Source organism: Hermetia illucens, chromosome 5 (assembly GCF_905115235.1).
Source record: "Hermetia illucens chromosome 5, iHerIll2.2.curated.20191125, whole genome shotgun sequence".
Taxonomy (NCBI): Eukaryota; Metazoa; Arthropoda; class Insecta; order Diptera; family Stratiomyidae; genus Hermetia; species Hermetia illucens.
Genome location: NC_051853.1, coordinates 4,985,159 through 5,005,397, shown reverse-complemented (window position 1 = coordinate 5,005,397; position 20,239 = coordinate 4,985,159). Strand labels below are relative to the sequence as shown.

Below are 20,239 nucleotides of genomic sequence, written 5' to 3'. Positions count from 1 at the left end.
CGGGAGGAAGTTGGGCGGGAGACACGAAGAGCAACACAATCAAAAGGAAAGCCAGAGGAGGAGAAGACGAGTTCAGCGGGGAGTGAATCTTTTATAGCAATTAGGACTCCACCGCCAGTGGACTTACGAGAAGCATCCCGGTCCCTGTCACAACGGAAAGTGGAGTACCCTTCGGGGAGCTCGGAGTATAATATGGCATCGTCTAGCCAGGTTTCGAAGATACAGATGGCATGGTGTTGCTGAGCCAGCGCGGATAAATTGAAGGCCCCCAGCTTGGTTCTTAAACCCCTGACGTTCTGATAAAACATACGGACAGTGAGCATGGATCCAGTTATTAACGTTTATTAACGACCTTCCTCCCCTCCTTACTTGTCCCTGTTTGCTCTATGTAGATGACCTTAAGCTGTTTTCCGCTATATCGTCGCCTATGGACTGTGTTTCCCTTCAGAATAACCTAGACACTCTGGTTCGTTGGTGCTCGACTAATGGTTTAGCGCTAAACGTTAGAAAGTGTCACTCTATTGCTACTCCCCAAAATCCTCACCCACTTCTTTCTCCCACTCGCTTGACTGACATTCCTTATCCCGCTTAAATTCCACTCAAGACCTCGGAGTCACTTTCGCCAATAAGCTCCGCTTTGACACCTATTGCCTCGATGTCATCAATCGAGCAGCAAAATTGTCAGGCTTTATTCTTCGCTCCTCCTCTGATTTTGACTCCATCCAACCCTCCTTAGCTCTCTTCAATTCCCTCGTGAGGAATACCCTCGAGTATTGCTCCGTGATCAGGTCACCCCCCCGTAACTGTGATTGTCTTGCCCTTGAACATGTGCAACGTAAATTCACGCGTTCTCTCTTCTTTAAGAAAAGCTTCCCTCGTGTGGATTACCCCTCCCGCCTCCGCTTTCTGAACCTTCCCTTCCTACAACAGCGTAGATCCTATCTGGATCTATACACATTCTTTAAACTTTCCTCGGGCCTGATGGACTGCTCCGCTGCTGACGAGATCACCTGCCGTCCTGCGTCTTATAACACACGTAACGCAGGTATTTTCAACGTGCCCTTCGCGGAGCTCGAAGTCTATTTTCATTCCCTGATTCCCAGGCTTTGCCGAAATTATAATGCAAAACAGCTTGGTCCTTTTAACTTCCCTACCTTAAGTAGTTTTAAACGTAGGATAAGTTTTTTGCTTTCTCCTCCTCCTCCTGAGGACAATAATTAATTGGAATTCTCTGTGTTTGTTGTCCGTTAATTAAATAAATAAATAAATAAATCTTAGGCAGGATGATGAAATCTGATCAAAACTAACCAATATGACGCTAAGTTGTCGAAGTCCTAGTCCTAAGGAGGCTTTTAAATAACTTACTGAAAGTTTGATCGCGGTGGTAAATAAACAATAGCGGACGATTCCGGCCAGGACAGGAACTACTCTTCAGATGCTGACCCACCTCTGCCTTGGGATCAGTGTGATTGAAACGCATACATAGGTTATTTACTCAATTCGAGGAAAAGGAGCCTAATTCGTGATTACCAGTTCGGTGGGTGAGTGAGATTGCGGGTTGCTATTTGGGTCGGAGTCTGTAGGAGGCAAAAATTCCCAAAACATTGAAAAATCGTTTGAAAAACTTCAAAGGCCTATATCTCCCTCCCTGATGCCTGGTCGCCTCAGTGAGTAAGTTTGACCTTATTGTACTACAAGGGGCTATGGCACGACGAACTTCCTAGCCCCCATACTCATGGGAATTAAATGAATAATGTTGCTAAAATAAAGGAAATAAAAAAAAACTGCAACCAAACAAGCGGGACCTTGTACCGCGTACAAACTGGTTAACCAGGCGTAGGCACATCTCCGAAATACTGAGGGCCAGGTGATTACACCCATGAAGGGAGAAATTGGGACGTCAAGCAGTAGATTCAAGGTCGACATTGCTATACTGCGAGAGCAACAACCAACAGACACCACCACTCAAAAAGTAGGAACAAAGGACAAAGGACGTCTGAGATAAATATATTAGACGTCAGGAAGGAGACAGGTCCCAGTGGCGCAGGTGCTGAATGGTACCTGGGTTATCTGACGGAAGGCCTGAAATTAGAAGAGGCCTTCAAGAAGGCTCAGAATAGACCTGAGTCGTCTTTATCGGTGAGTAGCAGCAGAAATTAGCCCGCATCAAGGGAATGCTCCCAAAAAATCCAAGCCTGAACCCAAGACGGGAGAAAACCCGGACAGGTCAGCGGTGGAGGCGGGAATCAGTAAGCCATTAGCTATGCTAGTACGGTCAAATGCGTTAGATAGATGTGCAAGGGATGGACTGTGAAAATTTTGATCACCGGGATACGCTTTTGACCAGGTCATATACTGTAGGACTGTGCGACGGAAGACACTGCAGAGTGGCCTAGGATTATAGTTCCTAAATTGCCAAGCTGGAAAGGACCAGAACTGGGGATGATATACCAAGAGCACACATGGTGACAGTGTTTCTCCCGAAAGCGGCAACAATTGAGACGGAAGATCTCATGGACCTCCTAATCGTTCAGAATAAGGATCTCTATCCGCGATTATGGAATCTTCAGATGCAAGATGGAGGGCAAGGGTAGACTCCTCACGACCGGGGTAGATGACCGATCCCTGGAGGCAATCAAACGTCTGAGTTGTCATATCAACTATCGATTTGGTAACATACCTGTACACATGCATAGAGAAAAGCCGAGGGAAGACACCTCGGAGGAGTCACCGAGTGAAAATACCCAGGTCCCCGAAGAACTCTTGAAAGCCATAGAGACGGAAAGGACTGGATCAACCAGGGAAGTAGACCTGCTGCCCAATGAAGAGCAGAAGCTGGACGACCTAGACCTAGGATTTCTAGGGCTTAAGGGGGAGAGCGACGTGCAGGAAAGTGCCATGTCGGAGGAGGACGGCGATACTACGGCAGTGGAGAAGAGTTCCAAGCAATAACGGAGTCAATGGCCAGCACTAAGATAGCCCAGATAAACCTCAACCATGCGAAAGCTGCATCTGCGGTAATTGCAAGGCAAGTTCCAAGAAGAACTTTGAAATAGTGCCGGCACAGGAGCCCTGGGTGTACCGGCGGCAAACTGACGGCCTGCAAGGAGGAAGCATGCAGGTAATTTGGGACATCTTTTGTGAAAAACCTACATATGTTTTTCAGAGATCCTAACCGGGGACCTTGGGGCAATCCAAGTCTCACTGGAAGCCGGAAGCCGGGAGCACTCGAGAGGCAGTCGTGGTATCGGGATACTTCCAAGGAATCGACATCCGGGTTCCACCGGAACAAGTCGCTAAACTGGGGAAGTATTGTGAGAAGAGAAGAGGTGAGTACCTTCTTGAATTTATTCTTAGCAATAAGTTACAAATATATAACTTAGGGAACACTCCCACATTTACGTTCAGCACTAGACAGGAGGTACTGGACATAACTCTAGGAAATACTCTAATGACTAATACTCTAACAGCAGTGGAAAACCTCAACATAATCGTCATTGACGCATATGAGGCCAGTTATCCGGCTAACTCAGTTCAATCATACCATGGTGGAACAGGAACCTAGCCAGAATGAGAACAGAGGTATGAAAACCCTTCAACCGGGCAAAACGAACCGGGGACTAGCAGAGGTACAAAAATGCGCTGACTGTGTACAGCAACGCAATCAGGGAATCAAAACAGAACAGCTTCATAGAATTTTGTGAAGAGATAAAACAAATCACAGAAGCAACTAGGCTTTAAGGGTTGTAGCCAAAGACGGGGCTTCTGCTTCTGCTTCTCAGAACTCATTTCCCGGGGTCCTACCCCACGCCGAAAGGCAACAACATTCTGCCTGACACCCCAACAACGAATAAAAAGGAGACGAAAGGAGAACTGGAAACTAACAAAAGAGGTATGCGCGGAAGCTAGGGTAATATGGGCAGTGGGAACCACTGAAATCACCCGGAGTAGATGGCATTTTCCCAGCACTAATCCAGAGAGGCCTAGAAATCATCTTAGAGTCTCTTCTGAGGGTGGTAAGGGGTAGCATAGCCGTGCCTCCAAGGAAATGGAGATGGACAAAAGTGGTCTTTATTCCGAAAACGGGTAAAAAGGGTCAGACCAATTTGATTAACCTCGTTCGTACTCAAAACGGTGCAGAAGGTCGTATGAGAAGATATGACTTTCGATACACACTACAATAGTAAGGCCCTATGGGTCGGTAATCTTGGCAGAAAGAAGACCTCAGCACAAAAGCCAGAGAGTTGCACAAACTCCAAAGGCTGGCTTGCGTGTGTATCAGTGGGGCAATGATCAACGGCATGCCTGGAGATCCTTCTGGGATTAACCCCGCTTCATCTACACATACTGATGCAGGCAAGGGGGGCAATCTTCAAGATGCCCGGAAGTATCAGCTAGGCGAGGAGTTGTCTAAATCGAAGGAAGATTGACATTCTTTCTAGACGGTACCCCAAGTTATTGATACCAAGGGATAATATTACAACAACTTAATTCGTTATCACCAAGTTGGTGAGCGGGTGAGGCTTCGGGTTGATATTTGGGTTGTGGGTTGGCAGGAGGCGAAAACTGGTCAAAAGTTGGAAAATCGTTTTTGAAAAACTTTATAGTCCAATATCTGGCTTAATATTGAAAATTCGAGGAAGGGGAGCTTAATTCGTGATCACCCGTTTGAGGGACGGATCAGACTGCGGGTCGGAATATGGGTGAGGGTCTATAGGAGGCAGAAATTAGCGAAAAATTGAAAAATCGTTTAAAAAACTTTAAAGGCCGATATCTTGCTTAAGATTGAGAATTCGAGGAAAAGGAGCGTAGTTCGTGATCACCAGTTTGATAGGCGGGTGGGGCTGCAGGTCGGAAAATGGGTCGGGGGTCTCTAAAAGGCAAAAATTAGTGAAAAATTTGCAAAATAGTTTCAAAAACTTTAAAGCCCGACATTTCGCTTAATATTGAGAATTCGTGCTTAATTCGTGATCACCAGTTTGGTGAGCTGGTGAAACTGCGGATTGGTATATCGATTGGTGGGTCCACAGGAGGCGAAAGGTGGCAGCAGCGACCTCCGAGGAGCGTCCGTTCTAATTAGAACGCGCGTACAGGATTAGAGATCCCAGACCCAACAAACCGGTAGCGCTGAGTCCCGAATTGATGTCGAGAACAGGGTCGTTGGGTAGTCTCAATTTCTCCCCGTATACCAGAGGCCAAGAAGAAGTAGTGACAGGATCTACGACCAAAAGGGGCTGTCTTGGGCCATTATAGCGGCCCTCAGCGTATTTTGTCGCCATTTGACTGTGAGTGGTAAGCGGTTATCCGGCAGCGTTTAAAGCCGAAGAGTTTGCCCAGCCCTAGTTAGTAATTATAATTGCTGGCCCACAAAAGTGTGAAACCCATTCTCGTCAAAAGGGCCTCTGCACAAAATTGTGTAGTAATGTCTTCAGAGGTATTTCGTCAGGCCACTGCATGAACCTATCGATGATTGTTAGGCAATCCCTGAAACCGTGCGAGTCTCGCAAAAGGCCAATGTTGTCGAGGTTGATTGTGTGGAAACGCTTGGTGGACCGAGGGACCACTCCTACCTCTTTTCCCACATGCTTTGTAGTTATACACTTCTGCCATGCACTGCCTGGCTCAAGAATTAATGCCCTTGTTAATGGACGGCCAGAAATACTTCGCGGTGACTAACCGGTTCGTTTCCCGAAGGCCTGCGTGCGCCAGATCGTGAACGGCGTGAAATACTTCCTTTCGGAAATTTGGCCGGAATATATGGCCTTGGTCCTCATGGATTTTGCCCGCGATGACGGCTAGCATATCCAGGGACCCCCAATCCACACACTTCAGGATAGCCTGTGTGCTCTCCGGTAGCCTCTGCTGCTCGGTGCCGACTTTGTCACCACCCAACTGCTTCATATCACGCAGCAGTTGACTTGACGCACGGTCAACCAGCGTTAGCTCAGCCAGTAAGCGGTTAAATTTAGCAGTCTCACTTACTGGCAGGAGTTATACCAGATGCTCTTTTGACTGCCTGTAGGAGCAGTCCTCGAGGACGTTGGAGACAAGCCCAACTACTTCCTCGTCCAGGACGACCAACGCATAATTAAAACGGACGGCATACATTAGGACGGCGGCCAAAGTGCCTGTCAAATTAGGTCTCGAGTTGGAGAAACCATAAAACCAAAACGGCGGCACCCGTGCGGCTACCTTGCCTTGCCTGTGACCGTGAATGATGCTGTGGTGGCTGTTCAGATGAAGACTGTTGTGGATGCTGCACCTGCCGTTGTTGCGGCTGCTTGCCGGGCGATTGTGCTTGCGCAGACTGTGATTGCAATATTGCACTTCTAATTTATAATTAAACACTTTATTTTTCTTATTTCAAACTTTAATAAATTAACATCTGATTAAATTAATTATTATTAATTAAAAATTAATTGATCCTGAAAAACCTTGCTCCTCCTCGTGCTAGTCTCCTCCCGAACTGACATTGCAAAAAATGTTCGCTGTAAAAAATTGTTTTTCGATGTCGTGGCAAACTCAATTTGCACGAAACGTATGGTGTTCGCTCCGCCACACTTTCACGTAGATAAGATACAAATTGCTCGCTCCGTAACGTCACATAAAGTGTCAATTCAATTTTTGGACCATTATAATTAATAAATGAGCGTTCTCAATCGGTATTTTTTAACGGATATGGTAGTTGGGCAGGTGAAACTACTATTTCGACGTCAACAAAACATATATTTTCTAACGCGGGGAACCTGATCATCATCATCATCATCAACGGCGCAACAACCGGTATCCGGTCTAGGCCTGCCTTAATAAGGAACTCCAGACATCCCGATTTTGCGCCGAGGTCTACCAATTCGATATCCCCAAAAAACTGTCTGGCGTCCTGGCCTACGCCATCGCTCCATCTTAGGCCGGGTCTGCCTCACCTTCTTTTTCTACCATAGATATTGCCCTTATAGACTTTCCGGGCTGGATCATCCTCATCCATACGGATTAAGTGACCCGTCCACCGTAACCTATTGAGTCGGATTTTATCCACAACCGGACGGTCATGGTATCGTTCATAGATTTCGTCATTGTGTAGGCTACGGAATCGTCCATTCTCATGTAGGGGGCCAAAAATTCTTCGGAGGATTCTTCTCTCGAACGCGGCAAAGAGTTCGCAATTCTTCTTGCTAAAAACCCAGGTCTCCGAGGAATACATGAGGACTGGCAAGATCATAGTCTTGTACAGTAAGAGCTTTGACCCTATGGTGAGACATTTCGAGCGGAACAGTCTTTGTAAGCTGAAATAGACTCTGTTGGCTGACAACAACCGTGCGCGGATTTCATCATCGTAGTTGTTATCAGTTGTGATTTTCGACCCTAGATAGGAGAAATTGTCAACGGTCTCAACGTTGTATTCTCCTATCCTTATTCTTCTTCGTGTTTGTGTTTGACCAGTGCGGTTTGATGTTGATTGATTCGTCTTCGGTGCTGACGTTGCCACCATGTATTTTGTCTTGCCTTCATTGATGCCCAGCCCAAGATCTCGCCTCGATTGCCGCCTGCTCGATCTGGATGAGGGCAGTTTGTACGTCTCGGGTGGTTCTTCCCATGATGTCGATATCGTCAGCATAGGCCAGTAGTTGGGTGGACTTGAAGAGGATCGTACCTCTTGCATTCACCTCAGCATCACGGATCACTTTCTCGAGGGCCAGGTTAAAGAGGACGAATGATAGGGCATCCCCTTGTCGTAGACCGTTGTTGATGTCGAATGGTCTTGAGAGTGATCCTGCTGCTTTTATCTGGCCTCGCACATTGGTCAGGGTCAGCCTAGTCAGTCTTATTAATTTCGTCGGGATACCGAATTCTCTCATGGCCGTGTAAAGTTTTACCCTGGCTATGCAACTGTTGTCCATATTCCAACAGTTTTTCCATCGCCTGCCGCAGAGAGAAAATCTGATCTGTTGCTGTTGCTGATTTGCCTGGAGTGGCAAAGAACATATTGCCAAGTGGTGTAATAGGCAAACCAAATGCATTTTGTGCGAAGGAGAGGAGGGACGGGATAATCGGCGTATTTCCGGAAGTGGTAAATGCCCGGAATTTAGGGAGGCGTTAACTGCAGTGGAAAAATTATGTTAATACAAATAAAGCTCAATCATTGCAGTGTCGCACAGGATTTGCTTCCGCAGACCACTTACGAGTTCGTGGTGATTGCTATCATTAGTAAACTGTACAGAAACCTTGATGGTCGTGTATGGGTTACAGTTTCGACTGATGGTGCGGCGATATACAATATAGCATGGATCAGGCAGCTAGTGATTTTGTGTGGGCAAAAATAAGCGGTGTATTCGTTTGCAGTCGTTACCCCCCACCGAGCCTCACACCACCTTTGTTTGAAGACCCGTTAGACGACCTAAGGTGATAGACGGGCTTATTGGAAGTATTCAAACATTTTGATGTAGCTCTAACTAACGGAAAGGAGCATCTGGTTCAATTGTAGATCTGACTTTTGTCAGCCCTTCGCTAGCACGGCAAGTTAACGAGGACTTCAAGTACAACAACCACGGGGTAATCAATCACCTTTGAACTAACGGCGCGCCCACGGGGCAGGACAACCGCACCCCGGCAGCTGAAATCCAAAATAACACCAGGACAGCCTGCACAAGCGGTGGATGAACAAACATTTATGCAGGTGTGATTAGACCTGCCTAGCCGCATAAACCATCTCTAAAGCATGCGACCCGTCGATACTTAGGAGGTGCTCATTCCACAGTAGAAGACCCAATGATCGGTGGAATAATGAACTTGCTAGCCTTCGATCAACTAGCCACCGAGCCAGATGAACAGCTGAGAGATAGGTAGGACCGATCAAGAGCAAAAGGAGCATGTCTATAGACAAGCCCGCAAGAACCTCAAGCTCGGCATTCAGCGGAACAAGAGGAAATGTTTTAAGGAGCTCTGTTCGGAAGCGGACATAAACCCGTGGGGTTGCGCCTATAAAGTCGTGACAGGACCATTCAGATCCCGTTTATCTCGGCAGATCACGTGCCATATGCCCTTATTGAAAATAATCCAGGGGTTATTCCCCCAGTAATAGGGGGGGTACTGACTCCTTTGAGTGCCCCCCTGAATATGACGCTGATTTCACCAGTCACCAGGGACGAGCGAATAGGTGACAGCCAAGCCCCGAGTCTGGACGGTTTTCCGAATAAGGCCCTCAAACTTACCGTCAAATGTAGACCGAATATGTTCCTGGAATTGTTGGAAGCGTGCATGTCCGAGGGTATCCTTCCTGCACCATGAAAACGGCAGAGATTGGTTCTGCTGGTGGTAAACCTACAGGGGACTTGTCCTCCTATAGACCCATATGTCTTCTAGACACTATGAGGAAAATGTTGGAGCGGGTAATTTACAATAGATTACTTCCGATCATCGAGAGCCAAAGAGGCCTTTCAAATCGGCATTCGCATTATCACTTCTAAGTCGGCCATCAAATACTTGGGGGTGATCGACAGAAAACTGTGATGATAGACGGAAAACTAAATTTTAAGCAGCACTTAGAGCATACTTGCGAAAAAGCATCCACCACGAGAATGGCTCTGGCAAGGATGATGCCGAACGTGGGAGGACCGCTGCATACTTTTAGGCTGCTCACAGCCAGGGTGGTAAATTCTATCTTGCTGTATGCAGTCCCAGTTTGGGGAAAAGCGTTGCATTTTTTAGGCATAGAAGCATATAAACTGAGTGCGGTCTACAGAGGAACAGCCTTATGGGTGTGTTCTGCATTTAGGACCACCTCAGATGAGGCTGCATTCGTCGTCTCCGGAATGATGCCAATTGACGTCTTAACAGATGAGATGGCGAATACATACAATCTGAAGTCTTGTCTTTGTCGCAAACGAAGAATGCCGAAATGGAAAGATCGGGAAAAGGCGGGTGGACACACAGGCTGATTCCTACCATCAAGGAGTGGCTGGGGAGACAACATGGGGAGATTGATTATAAATAATCTCACCCAGTTTCTGACGGGACATATCATCAGTACCTCTTAAGGTTTAAATTAGACAATTCGCCCAATTGTCCAAACTACGAGACAGTCCCCAAGGACCAAAACACATAGAAGAAACCTAGAGGAAACTCGGCGATTCCAGATCAATACTAAAATCTTACATTACACTGATTGTATGCAGATATATATCTCGTCCAAAATGAATCCACTTGGGAGAGATTATGAAGAGGTTAGCGCTCTCCCTCCAGTAAAGCCACGGATACTTCCAAGGCTATAACTTCAATATCATTTCACGTTTTGATTTGAAATTCTCAGGGTTATTTTACAGAAGATTACCAATATTTTTAAATGAATAAACTTCTTAGAACCGGTTACAAGTATCTTCTTCCCTTCATAAAAACCATCTACTTCTTTACCCATTAATCACATTCCTCCAATGTACTGAACACTACTAGGAATTGGAAGCACTCCCACATTGGGGGCCACACCAGGAAACTATTTCTATATCTGGGAGTCATCACTAATATAAGCTTGAAATCAACAAAGAAATCATAGTCAATGTAGGTAATACAAGAACAATTTTTTGGCAAACCTAATCACTAAACACCTAATATTAAATAAGCAAACAGAAAGTAAAGGCAAAAATACGTTATACCCACCAAAAACTTACCTTATCTTAATCCTCAACTCTCTTTGAAGTTTCCGTAGCTCGTCAACGTACTTAGCCATCAAATCGTAATAATCAATCGAGTCCTCAACACTTGGACTCTTCTTTCTATTCTTGAGTATGATGTTACTCCTGCAAGAGGATTAGGACATTATTTTTAGACAGCTCATCCAGACCAAGAATCCTTCGCTATACTACCAGTTTTTCAAGTTTCCATAGTCAGCTTTTGAAAGATTTAAATTTCGATATATATCGAAAAGTGATGGGACATAATTCAAAGTTCCATTCAATAAATCCTTCCCAAGACTATCATGTTTGATGTAGGCCACATAAGCCTCAGTACCGAGAACTCCCCGGCCGAAGTACTTGATCCCATAAGAAGTTGCTATGCCAATACATTCAATGCTTCGTAAAAGATTCTTGAAACCGAGTAAGTATCTAAGTGGAAAGTACACAAGATTTTATAGAATGCTTTCAAATTTTTAAAACCAATCAGAACTTAAGAAGATTAAGTTATTGAATTGCAATCACCTCCAAACTCCGCTATTGTCTGTCTCCTTTATTTGCTCGGTAAGATGGTTCAACATCCCTCGAGTAATTGACGTGTACCAATTCATTACTTCTGCAATACTGCTTTCCTCTGAGCTGATTTTGTCGCTGGGCACATGTGTAAGAATATGTAGTCTTAAATATTAACGCAAAATTAGAAAGCAACTGAAAACTGCTTTTCTACCCTTTAGCAATTATATCTCATGAAGCATAAAGTAAGATGTGGATACAAGAAATCAAATAAGATGGGGGTACAGGGTGTATTTGGATGAAGTATACACGAAACATATATGGGACTTAAAAAAAGGCACTCCCTCGACGATTACCTACCTTGTCGTAGTGAGGGAGCTCAGTAAGGAAGATCCTCCAGGAAACGGGAGGTGATACCTGAAGCTAAGCGGTAATCAAAACCCCAAGCCAAGGTGTGACTACCGTGCCGAGGGCTGAATGGCCACAGGTGTTAAGATGTGGCCGTAAACGGTGAACTCTGGGTAACAGACGACCCCCAGTTTCAACTAGCTTTGTCTCGGCAAAAATTAAAGCCATGGCAGCCAACTATGAAAAAACAAAAAAAACAAACACATAAACCTATTAAGCAAACACAGTTAAACTTCGATCGTGACGATCCAACCCCGAGTGAAAGGGCAACCCTGAGCTCATCGAGTCGAGTCTTCTGTCAGTATTCCTGACCCCAGGCTCCAATCGGCGCCACCTGCTGAGGCTAAAGTCTTGCCCATGGGTAAGCACCTTTCCACGGACAGCAAACTGCCTTCGGGCAAACCGCCTTTGGGCAAACAGCCTCCGGGCAAACCGCCTTCGAGCAAACAGCCTCCGGGCAAACCGCCTCCGGGCAACGCACAACCCAAGAGCTGTGTCAAGGTTGAGGGGAAAGGAGCGTTCGGACCACCTGCGGCTAAAGGGAAACCGAAGCGGCAACGGTCCTCGGACGATCCTAACTCTTCGACACAAAAGGCAGCAAAGAGGACTAGGCCAGCAACGGCTAGGCCTTCATTTGCAGTCAAGGCTATCGAAGCCGACGGATGGGTCCTGTATGACGACTCTAATCCATCCGGCTACTATACTGAGCAGTGCGAACAGCTTAGCAGGAAACTCCTTCTAGCTGTAAGGACTGCGTTCGCACAAGGCATTAAGCTTTGCTTTGAGTCGGTAGGTGTATACCGTAAAATGTTACGGCTGAACTTTACCGACGAAGACACGAACGAGTGGCTCAGGCAGTGCTGCTTCTCCCTTAACGATGTGTGGGAGGGTGCGCGACTAACCTTGAAAAGGATCTCTCAGCTTCCGTCGATCAGAAAGTGCTTTCTCTCGCTTCCAGAAGAAGAGCGAAATGGTGTTAGGGTTCTGGAACAACTTGGTGTACAGAGCAACCTCAACACTTCCAACCCAGAGTGCTGCTAGGCAGCAAAACAGGAGAGAGAACCGATAGGCCGGGAACTTTTCTCACTATCGGCGTTCCCGAACCCGATGTTAAGAAGGTTCGGGAAAAATCGGCTCCGGCTCGGTAAAGCGGCGACTGCACTCATCAGTCGTCGGATCAATAGCTGCAAGACATTTATATACCTCATACAAGAACCGTGGGTTGTTAGTGGGGCAGTCAGGAGCCTAACCTTCCAACATGCTGACCTATTGTATGCCAATGGAAGCGATCGACCCCGCAACTGCATGGTAGTCTCCAATGACTTCCAGGCTAACCTGGTTAACGACCTATGTGATGGCGACACCACATCGGCTAAGCTAACCATAAAAAGTCAACAGGCAGAAAAAGAGATACTATGGTGCCCTGCATATTTCCCCTACGCTGCAGAAGACGTTCCCAGTGGAACATTCATCAGAGCTATCCAATATGCCAAAAGTAGAGGCATGGGGGCAATAGCAGGATGTGATGTCAACGCTCACCACATATGCTGGGGAAGTTCGAACATCAATGCAAGAGGATCGAGACTACTGGAATATCTAGTAGGAACCGATTTGCAGATCCTAAATATGGGTAATGAACCCACTTTCTTCAACGTGGTCAGGCAAGAGGTCATCGACATCACGATGGCATCTCCTGACATCGCGTCTCTGATCGGAGAGTGGAGATTATCAAACGATATCACACTCTCGGATCACAGACGCATTGATTTCGTTATGGGCATGGATCCACCTCTACCCACTCCATTTCGGACTCCGAGGAAGACAGATTGGGTGATGTATCAAATAGAATTGAGCGCCCGAGTCACGATCCTTGGAAAGCGCATCAAATCCATTGCTGGAATTGAGAAGACAACCCAGATGATCACAACTAGCATGAGAAAAGCTTTCGAAGAAAGCTGTCCACTCAAGATGCCAAAGAAGGGTAAAACACCATGGTGGAACTCGGATCTGGCAAAACAGAGGAGAACGATAAGGATGCTCCTTAATCGTGCTCTGAAGGGTGAATCAGGCACTAGCTGGAATCGCTATAAAGAGGCACAGAAGACTCTAAAGAAGAGCATAAGATCGGCTAAACGATCATCTTGGAGACGTTTTTGCGAAGAGACTAACTCTCTTGAGGCAACCTCAAAACTGAAGCGGATTCTGGTCAGAGAACGTAACCAGAAACTGGGTTATTTACGTTTACAGAATGGGAAGTACACAGAAAGCGATGAAGAAACGGCAAATCATTTGCTTGAAGTGCACTTCCCAGGCAGAATTCAAAACCTAATCTCGGGGCCAACAGGTGCATACAGCCCTCAACCGAGAGACTGGAATCTGGCATGCAAATTAGTATCACTGGAGCGAGTGAAATGGGCATTTAACTCGTTCCATAGATACAAGTCTGCAGGTCCGAATGGCATCATCCCTGCGCTAGTAATAGAAGGAATGGATGCCCTGGGTCTACATATTCGGAATATATATCGTGCATGCCTAGCACACGCTTATATTCCAATTAAATGGCGGGATGTGAAGGTGTTGTTCATTCCCAAACCAGGGAAACCCACCTACACAGACGCAAAAAGCTTTCGACCGATCAGCCTAACATCCTTTCTGTTGAAAGGACTAGAAAGACTAGTAGATCGGTTCATAAGGGATACACACATTCCTAAGTGGCCACTTCAGAAAGGCAAATCCGCGGAGACAGCACTTCATGAACTTACGGCAAAAATTGAAAAGGCGATGTCCGAAAAGGAATACGCCTTAGGTGCATTCATGGACATCGAAGGTGCCTTCAATTATGCCTCATTCGCGGCAATTTGTGATGCGGCAAGACAGCATGGAATCGAGCCGCGACTAATCAGTTGGATCCTTCACATGCTAGAGTGGAGAAAAATCCACATATCGATCGGCCAGAAGTCTGTTGAAGCAGGATGTCTCAGGGGCTGCCCACAGGGAGGGGTTCTCTCTCCACTGTTATGGCTCTTGGTGATGGATACCCTGCTGTGGCTCCTGGAGGACAAAAAAGTCTTCGCGCAAGCATTCGCGGACGACCTAGCCGTAATAATTACCGGTAAGTTTGCGGACACAGCGACGCATATACGCTCGATACCATTGGGGCGTGGAAACGCGGCCAAACAAACAGTCATGCGTCTATCTAGAAATTCCTTGAATAACATCCGGTAACTCTGATGCCGACACCGATCATGTGGTTTCCAGATTCGTCTTTGAAAAGACATACACTGTCGTAATCACCGAAAGAGAAGAATGGTCGACAAGTGGCCATGAGTCTTTTCAGATTACAGACCCAATAATCTTCACCGATGGGTCAGTCGTGGAGGATGGATCAGGTGCAGGGGTGTTCTCGGAGAATCCGATTATAGAACTGGCCCGACCTCTCGGAAAAATGAGGACCATATTCCAGGCGGAGATATATGCAATTTCATTGGCAGCAGAAGAATGTCTGCGACAAAAATGGAGGGGTCACACCATTCGAATCTGTCCCGACAGTCGGGCGGCATTATCAGCACTAAATGGCAACAACATATCAAGCCAGTTGGTGTGGAGTTGTCATCAGGTGCTGCTGAAACTTGGCCGACTGAACGAAACATTCCTTTTGTGGGTGCCTGGGCACTCTAACATCGCCGGTAATGAGGAGGCTGACAGACTGCCGAGGATCTGGATTCACAATGGTGGGGCCAGAACCAGCTCTTGGAATCCAACCATCTACTGTCAAGTCTACTCTGAAGGGTGAAATTGCAAGGATTCACGCAACCGAGTGGAGAAATTTGGACTCTTGCCGACAAGCGAAAATCTTCGTGAAGGAGGCTAGGGCGACTAGAGCGGCATTTTTGTTGTCCCTTAAAAAGTGGGACATGAAAACCCTAGTAGGGCTTTTGACAGGACACTGCTCCTTAAACTACCATATGGAAAAGATTGGGTAGTGGTTTCGGCTGTGTGCAGCCAATGTGAGGAGGAGGGGGAGATGGCTCTGCACTTTTTATGCAGCTGCCCGGCATCCTCAGATCTCAGACGAAGACACCTTGGCAAGGTTTTCTTCAATGAAGAACCTGTACACTCTCTGCCTCTGAAGAATGTTCTAAGATTCGCTAAAGCCCGCGAACACCGTAGGCGGGAAGCCATTGAATAGGCAACTTACGGGGATAGTACAATGGGCCTAACAATGCCCTGAGTGCTCGGAGCTGCGGCTTCCCCCAGTTAACTAAACTAACTAACAAAAAAAAGGCAAATTAAATGTTAGGTGGAAAATTAACGAAAAAAAAGAACGAAAAGAAAAAGAAAGCACAAATCTACTCGTAAATGAATTATGCAAATTGGAATTGAAGAATTTTATAATCTAATCTTAATTTAGTGAATCAGCCCCGAACTTACCGAAAATCGTTTAGCCGACTTAAGAACTCAGTCCGATTCAACATAACTCCGATATCCTCGTCATCGTGAGAAGGCACACTCACTTCACTCCACGTTGTCATGTTATTCAAGGCTTGGTCTGTTATAGCGAAGCGTTGTGTTAAATTTGACCTACGAACCAAAATGGTCAATAAAATGTAGGTGTTATGAAAAGTCCTTACCTTGTGTGACTTCCATTCGTAAAAACGTAAAAAGCCACTTCAGAACGTTCTAATTGCAGCCGTGTCACGACCTTGCCTAAATCTGTAGCAATTGTTACCTGAAACCATTAAGCAAACATTAATGTTTACATTTTTAGTTTTCGTTTCCAGCTTCAAGCTCTAAGTCACGCAGTTACACCCCAACTAGACAATCCAATACACTACCAACGTAACTTTCAAATCAACAGTTTCCGGAGTACCCAATAGCCACATTTGCCTCCTTCATATCCTCCCTAAATCTACTGGTTACCAGCCTTTTCGTCTTACAGAGCTTAATCCGGAGTCTGCAGTCGACCATTGCCTCACTAGATGCAACTACCAAATCAACATACGGAGGACCTCCGCCCAAGCAAACCAACTGCGCAATACCAACAAAATCCAACCCTCAACAACCACTGCCACAGGGCCATCGGAAGAAACAAGGAAATACTCAAATTCCTGCTATTATTATTGTCGAGCTCGCGGAAAATTTCTGACAGCTGACAGAGACTGCCATCTCCAATGCCATAACCAAAGACTTCCTACCACCAAATACCTTTTCATGGAAAACAAGGCGAAGTTCTTCACATACACTCTCCCTTCAGAAACCACATCACTTATTATTCATCGAGGATTTGAAGGTCCAAGGTATCTCCAATGTGCTGTCCGTCAAACCCTTCGCCACATCGAAGGCGAAGCAAGAGGGCCGTAGACTGGACCTGTGCCTAGTCACGCACGCCTCCTTCGAGATGGACGATTTCACCCCAGCAAAAGCGATAAACCGCATTTTAATCCGCTTCGAGCGAATTATTAATAAACAAATTATGCAGTGCAAAAACTGCCACTCACACCTCGACCACTTCCTGATAAGCTGCAACATCAGCGTAAATCCCAATCCAAACACCGCCCCTTTCCTTGAAACAGGACTTGAAAAACGCCAACTGGCGGCTCATAAACCAATCCCTCAAAGCCAGGCTCTCACAGCTCCAACTCCCTCTAAATCAAGGAGTTTCTAAGGATACCATTGACGGTGCAGTTCATCAATATACTGAGATAATTCAGATAGTATGTGACGAATTTGTATCAACACGGTCCCTCAACTTCCGTTACCTTATCTGACTCCCAGACGATATCCTTTAAGACATCCATTACAAGAAAACCCCATGGCAGAGACTATTTCTATTTAGAATTAGATATTCCCCGCAGTACTCCTTCCTTAAGGGCAAGATCCATGATTTCACCACCTCAATCCGCGAAAGGAATTTCACCCTGTATACAAACCACCCCCACAATCGCCTCTCCAACAGTGAGCTAAATTCAAACACTTGAACTTGGGGGAACTGCCAGCCGTAACGGCATCCCTCCATAAATCATATCCCTTCCCTAAAAAGTAAACATCCTAGCTAACGATTTTGCGAAAGCACACCAATCTACTCTCCACATGCTTGACCACAACTTTGAAATACTGGTCCACACAGTTGAAAAACTAAGGCTACAGATAAAGCGAATCCGTGCAGAGCAATATTTTCACGCGGAAGTGATTGAAGAACGTCGAACATGTGCAATGTTTTTCTTCCAACATACGAATTTAAGCAATGCGCCGAGAGACGAATCTTCTGCATATAGTCTTCTTAGTTTGGCACAATATCTAGTTATATTTCTCTGTTGGAAATATGTAGATCGCCAACTCCAGACATTTTAGGACATTGACGTGAGCAATTTAGCAAGATCTTTCAATGAAATATGCGGGGAGAATTTGAAATCAATATCTAACAAACGATACGCTGTTCAACCACACTTCCGAAATGTGGAAAAAACACTTAAAGCAGTCAAAGACGAAAACTGGAAGCGTTAGCTCAACTTTTCCAAATGTAGAAGAAGCACCATTATAATGTCTCCGAGGGGATGAGGTAAGGAGACAATGCGAATGTGGTCTATCTATCATATTACAGAGGAAAGCACCACTGACAGTCAAAGGGGTAGTATAAATCTCAGGGCGAAACATCGATTGGTACCCACGATTTAGCATAGTACCTGGCAAACGCCTGATGAACCAACACCAGCAGCTCTACTACCAAACGCTATCTCCAATGCAAACTTTGTCGCAGTCGCTACAATTTATTCTATATATGCCGTTTTTTTCCTCTGCATTTAATGGATCCTTTTCGCGGCCTACTCGTCTTTTAACTGTGATGCCTCTGCTAGTATCGATCACTTTTACGTTGAACACCCCAGAGTTTTCGGTTTACTCGAGCCTTTAATGAAGTGATGCGGCCTCTGCATGACATCCCCACCATCACCCCTACTAAAATCCCACCAAAGGACGCCATAAAAATAGCTCTTACAGAACTCGGCCGGGAATAAGAAAACGAATATACCCTCAGATCACAAACTAAAGGCAGCTTCTTTTACAATATATTTAACATCCCGTCGCCGCAAAACTGATTTAAAAAAAAACACTACATCTGCGAGAAATATAAAAGTTACAAACAGAATATTAACAAATCATACCTACAATAAAAAGGAATCACATAGAATGAAAATCTTAACTGATGGGAACTGCCCCCAATGTGTTATCCCCGAGGACAACCAACACGTCCTTATCGACTGCCCCAAATACTACTCCCTACGCATCCGCTCCAACTTCCTACACAATAAACCTTCCCTAAACACTGCCCTCAAAAATACAAATCCGGACTAATGGATCCACCTCGCCGAACTTGTCTCCCAATACAATACTCCACAACCATCATCACCTTATAAAGGAACTCCAGACATCCCGGTTTTGCGTCGAGGTCCACCAATTCGATATCCCTCAAAACTGTCTGGCGTCCTGACCTAAGCCATCGCTCCATCTTAGGCAGGGTCTGCCTACCATAGATATTACCCTTATAGACTTTCCGGGCTGGATCATCCTCTTCCATACGGATTAAGTAACCCGCCCACCGTAACCTATTTAGTCGGATTTTATCCACAACCGGACGGTCATGGTATCGCTCATAGATTTCGTCGTTATGTAGGCTACGGAAGCGTCGATCCTCATGTAGGGGCCAAAAATTCTTCGGAGGATTCTTCTCTCGAACGCGGCCAAGAACTCGCACTACCCTACTAACGCAAATTCAAAAGCTACAGATTCGGGAGCACTTGATGGCCAACTCTGCCTCCTTCAGATGCTCCCTAAATTTAATGGTTACTAGCCTTTTCGTCTGTCCGATATATACCTTCAGACAATCTGAGCAAGTGATTTTATAAATAACGCTCACCTCATCTACCGTTTTTTGGTCCTTTTCTCTGACAAGCTGAGATTTTAGCTGGTAAATACGACTTGATCCTACCAGTTGTATGTCCAACCACTCAGAAAAAGTCGAACGGCAAAGAAACGCCGTAAAAATCATTCAAAGGTGGCTCCTGAAGAAATGGAAGTTGAGGGCGAGGACGCGTCAGTGATGGACTCAGCTAATGATTCTGACGGAACGATTAAGGACGAAGAAAGAAAAGCTAAAGCTAACGATGAGACAGTTGCCTAAGGAGACAAAACGAAAACCTACAGATCAAGCTGACAGAGGCCTTAGCTAAATACAAATCCCTGGAGGACTTAATCAGAAGCCTGCAGTCGACCATATACCCCACTAGAGGCAACTATCAAATCAACATAAGCTGGACCTCGCCCCACACAGACCAAGTGCCACCATGTGCCACCTTTGCTATGAAATCGAACACTAAATGACAAGCCCCAAAAAAATCCTAGTCTCAACAATAACCACCACAGGTCCCTCGGAGGAAGCTAATAACTACTAAAATTCCTCCTATTGTTATTGTCGAACCCGCGGAAAATGTCGGGGAGACAGAAACTACAATCTCCAGTGCCATAACCAAAAACTTCCTACTGAAAAAATCAGAAAACTCCAACCACCACATACTTCTCAAATCCAAAGAGGGCTACAACGCTGCAAAGAATCTTCTCGTGGAGAATATGGCGAAATTCGTAGTCTGGACTACGCCTCC

General features: G+C 45.8%; 1 protein-coding gene across 1 annotated transcript in view; it reads right to left on the bottom strand.

Moving 5' to 3' along the window:
* Positions 1 to 20,239, bottom strand: part of LOC119657689 — a 77,484-nt gene that overhangs the window by 5,438 nt on the left and 51,807 nt on the right. Inside the window, exons 3-7 of the mRNA XM_038064719.1 lie at positions 16,217 to 16,314; positions 16,017 to 16,166; positions 11,190 to 11,315; positions 10,857 to 11,096; positions 10,662 to 10,790 (exon numbers count right to left, since the gene is read on the bottom strand). Of these exons, the coding sequence (XP_037920647.1) occupies positions 10,662 to 10,790; positions 10,857 to 11,096; positions 11,190 to 11,315; positions 16,017 to 16,166; positions 16,217 to 16,314 (743 nt within the window). The remainder of the gene's footprint in view (positions 1 to 10,661; positions 10,791 to 10,856; positions 11,097 to 11,189; positions 11,316 to 16,016; positions 16,167 to 16,216; positions 16,315 to 20,239) is intronic.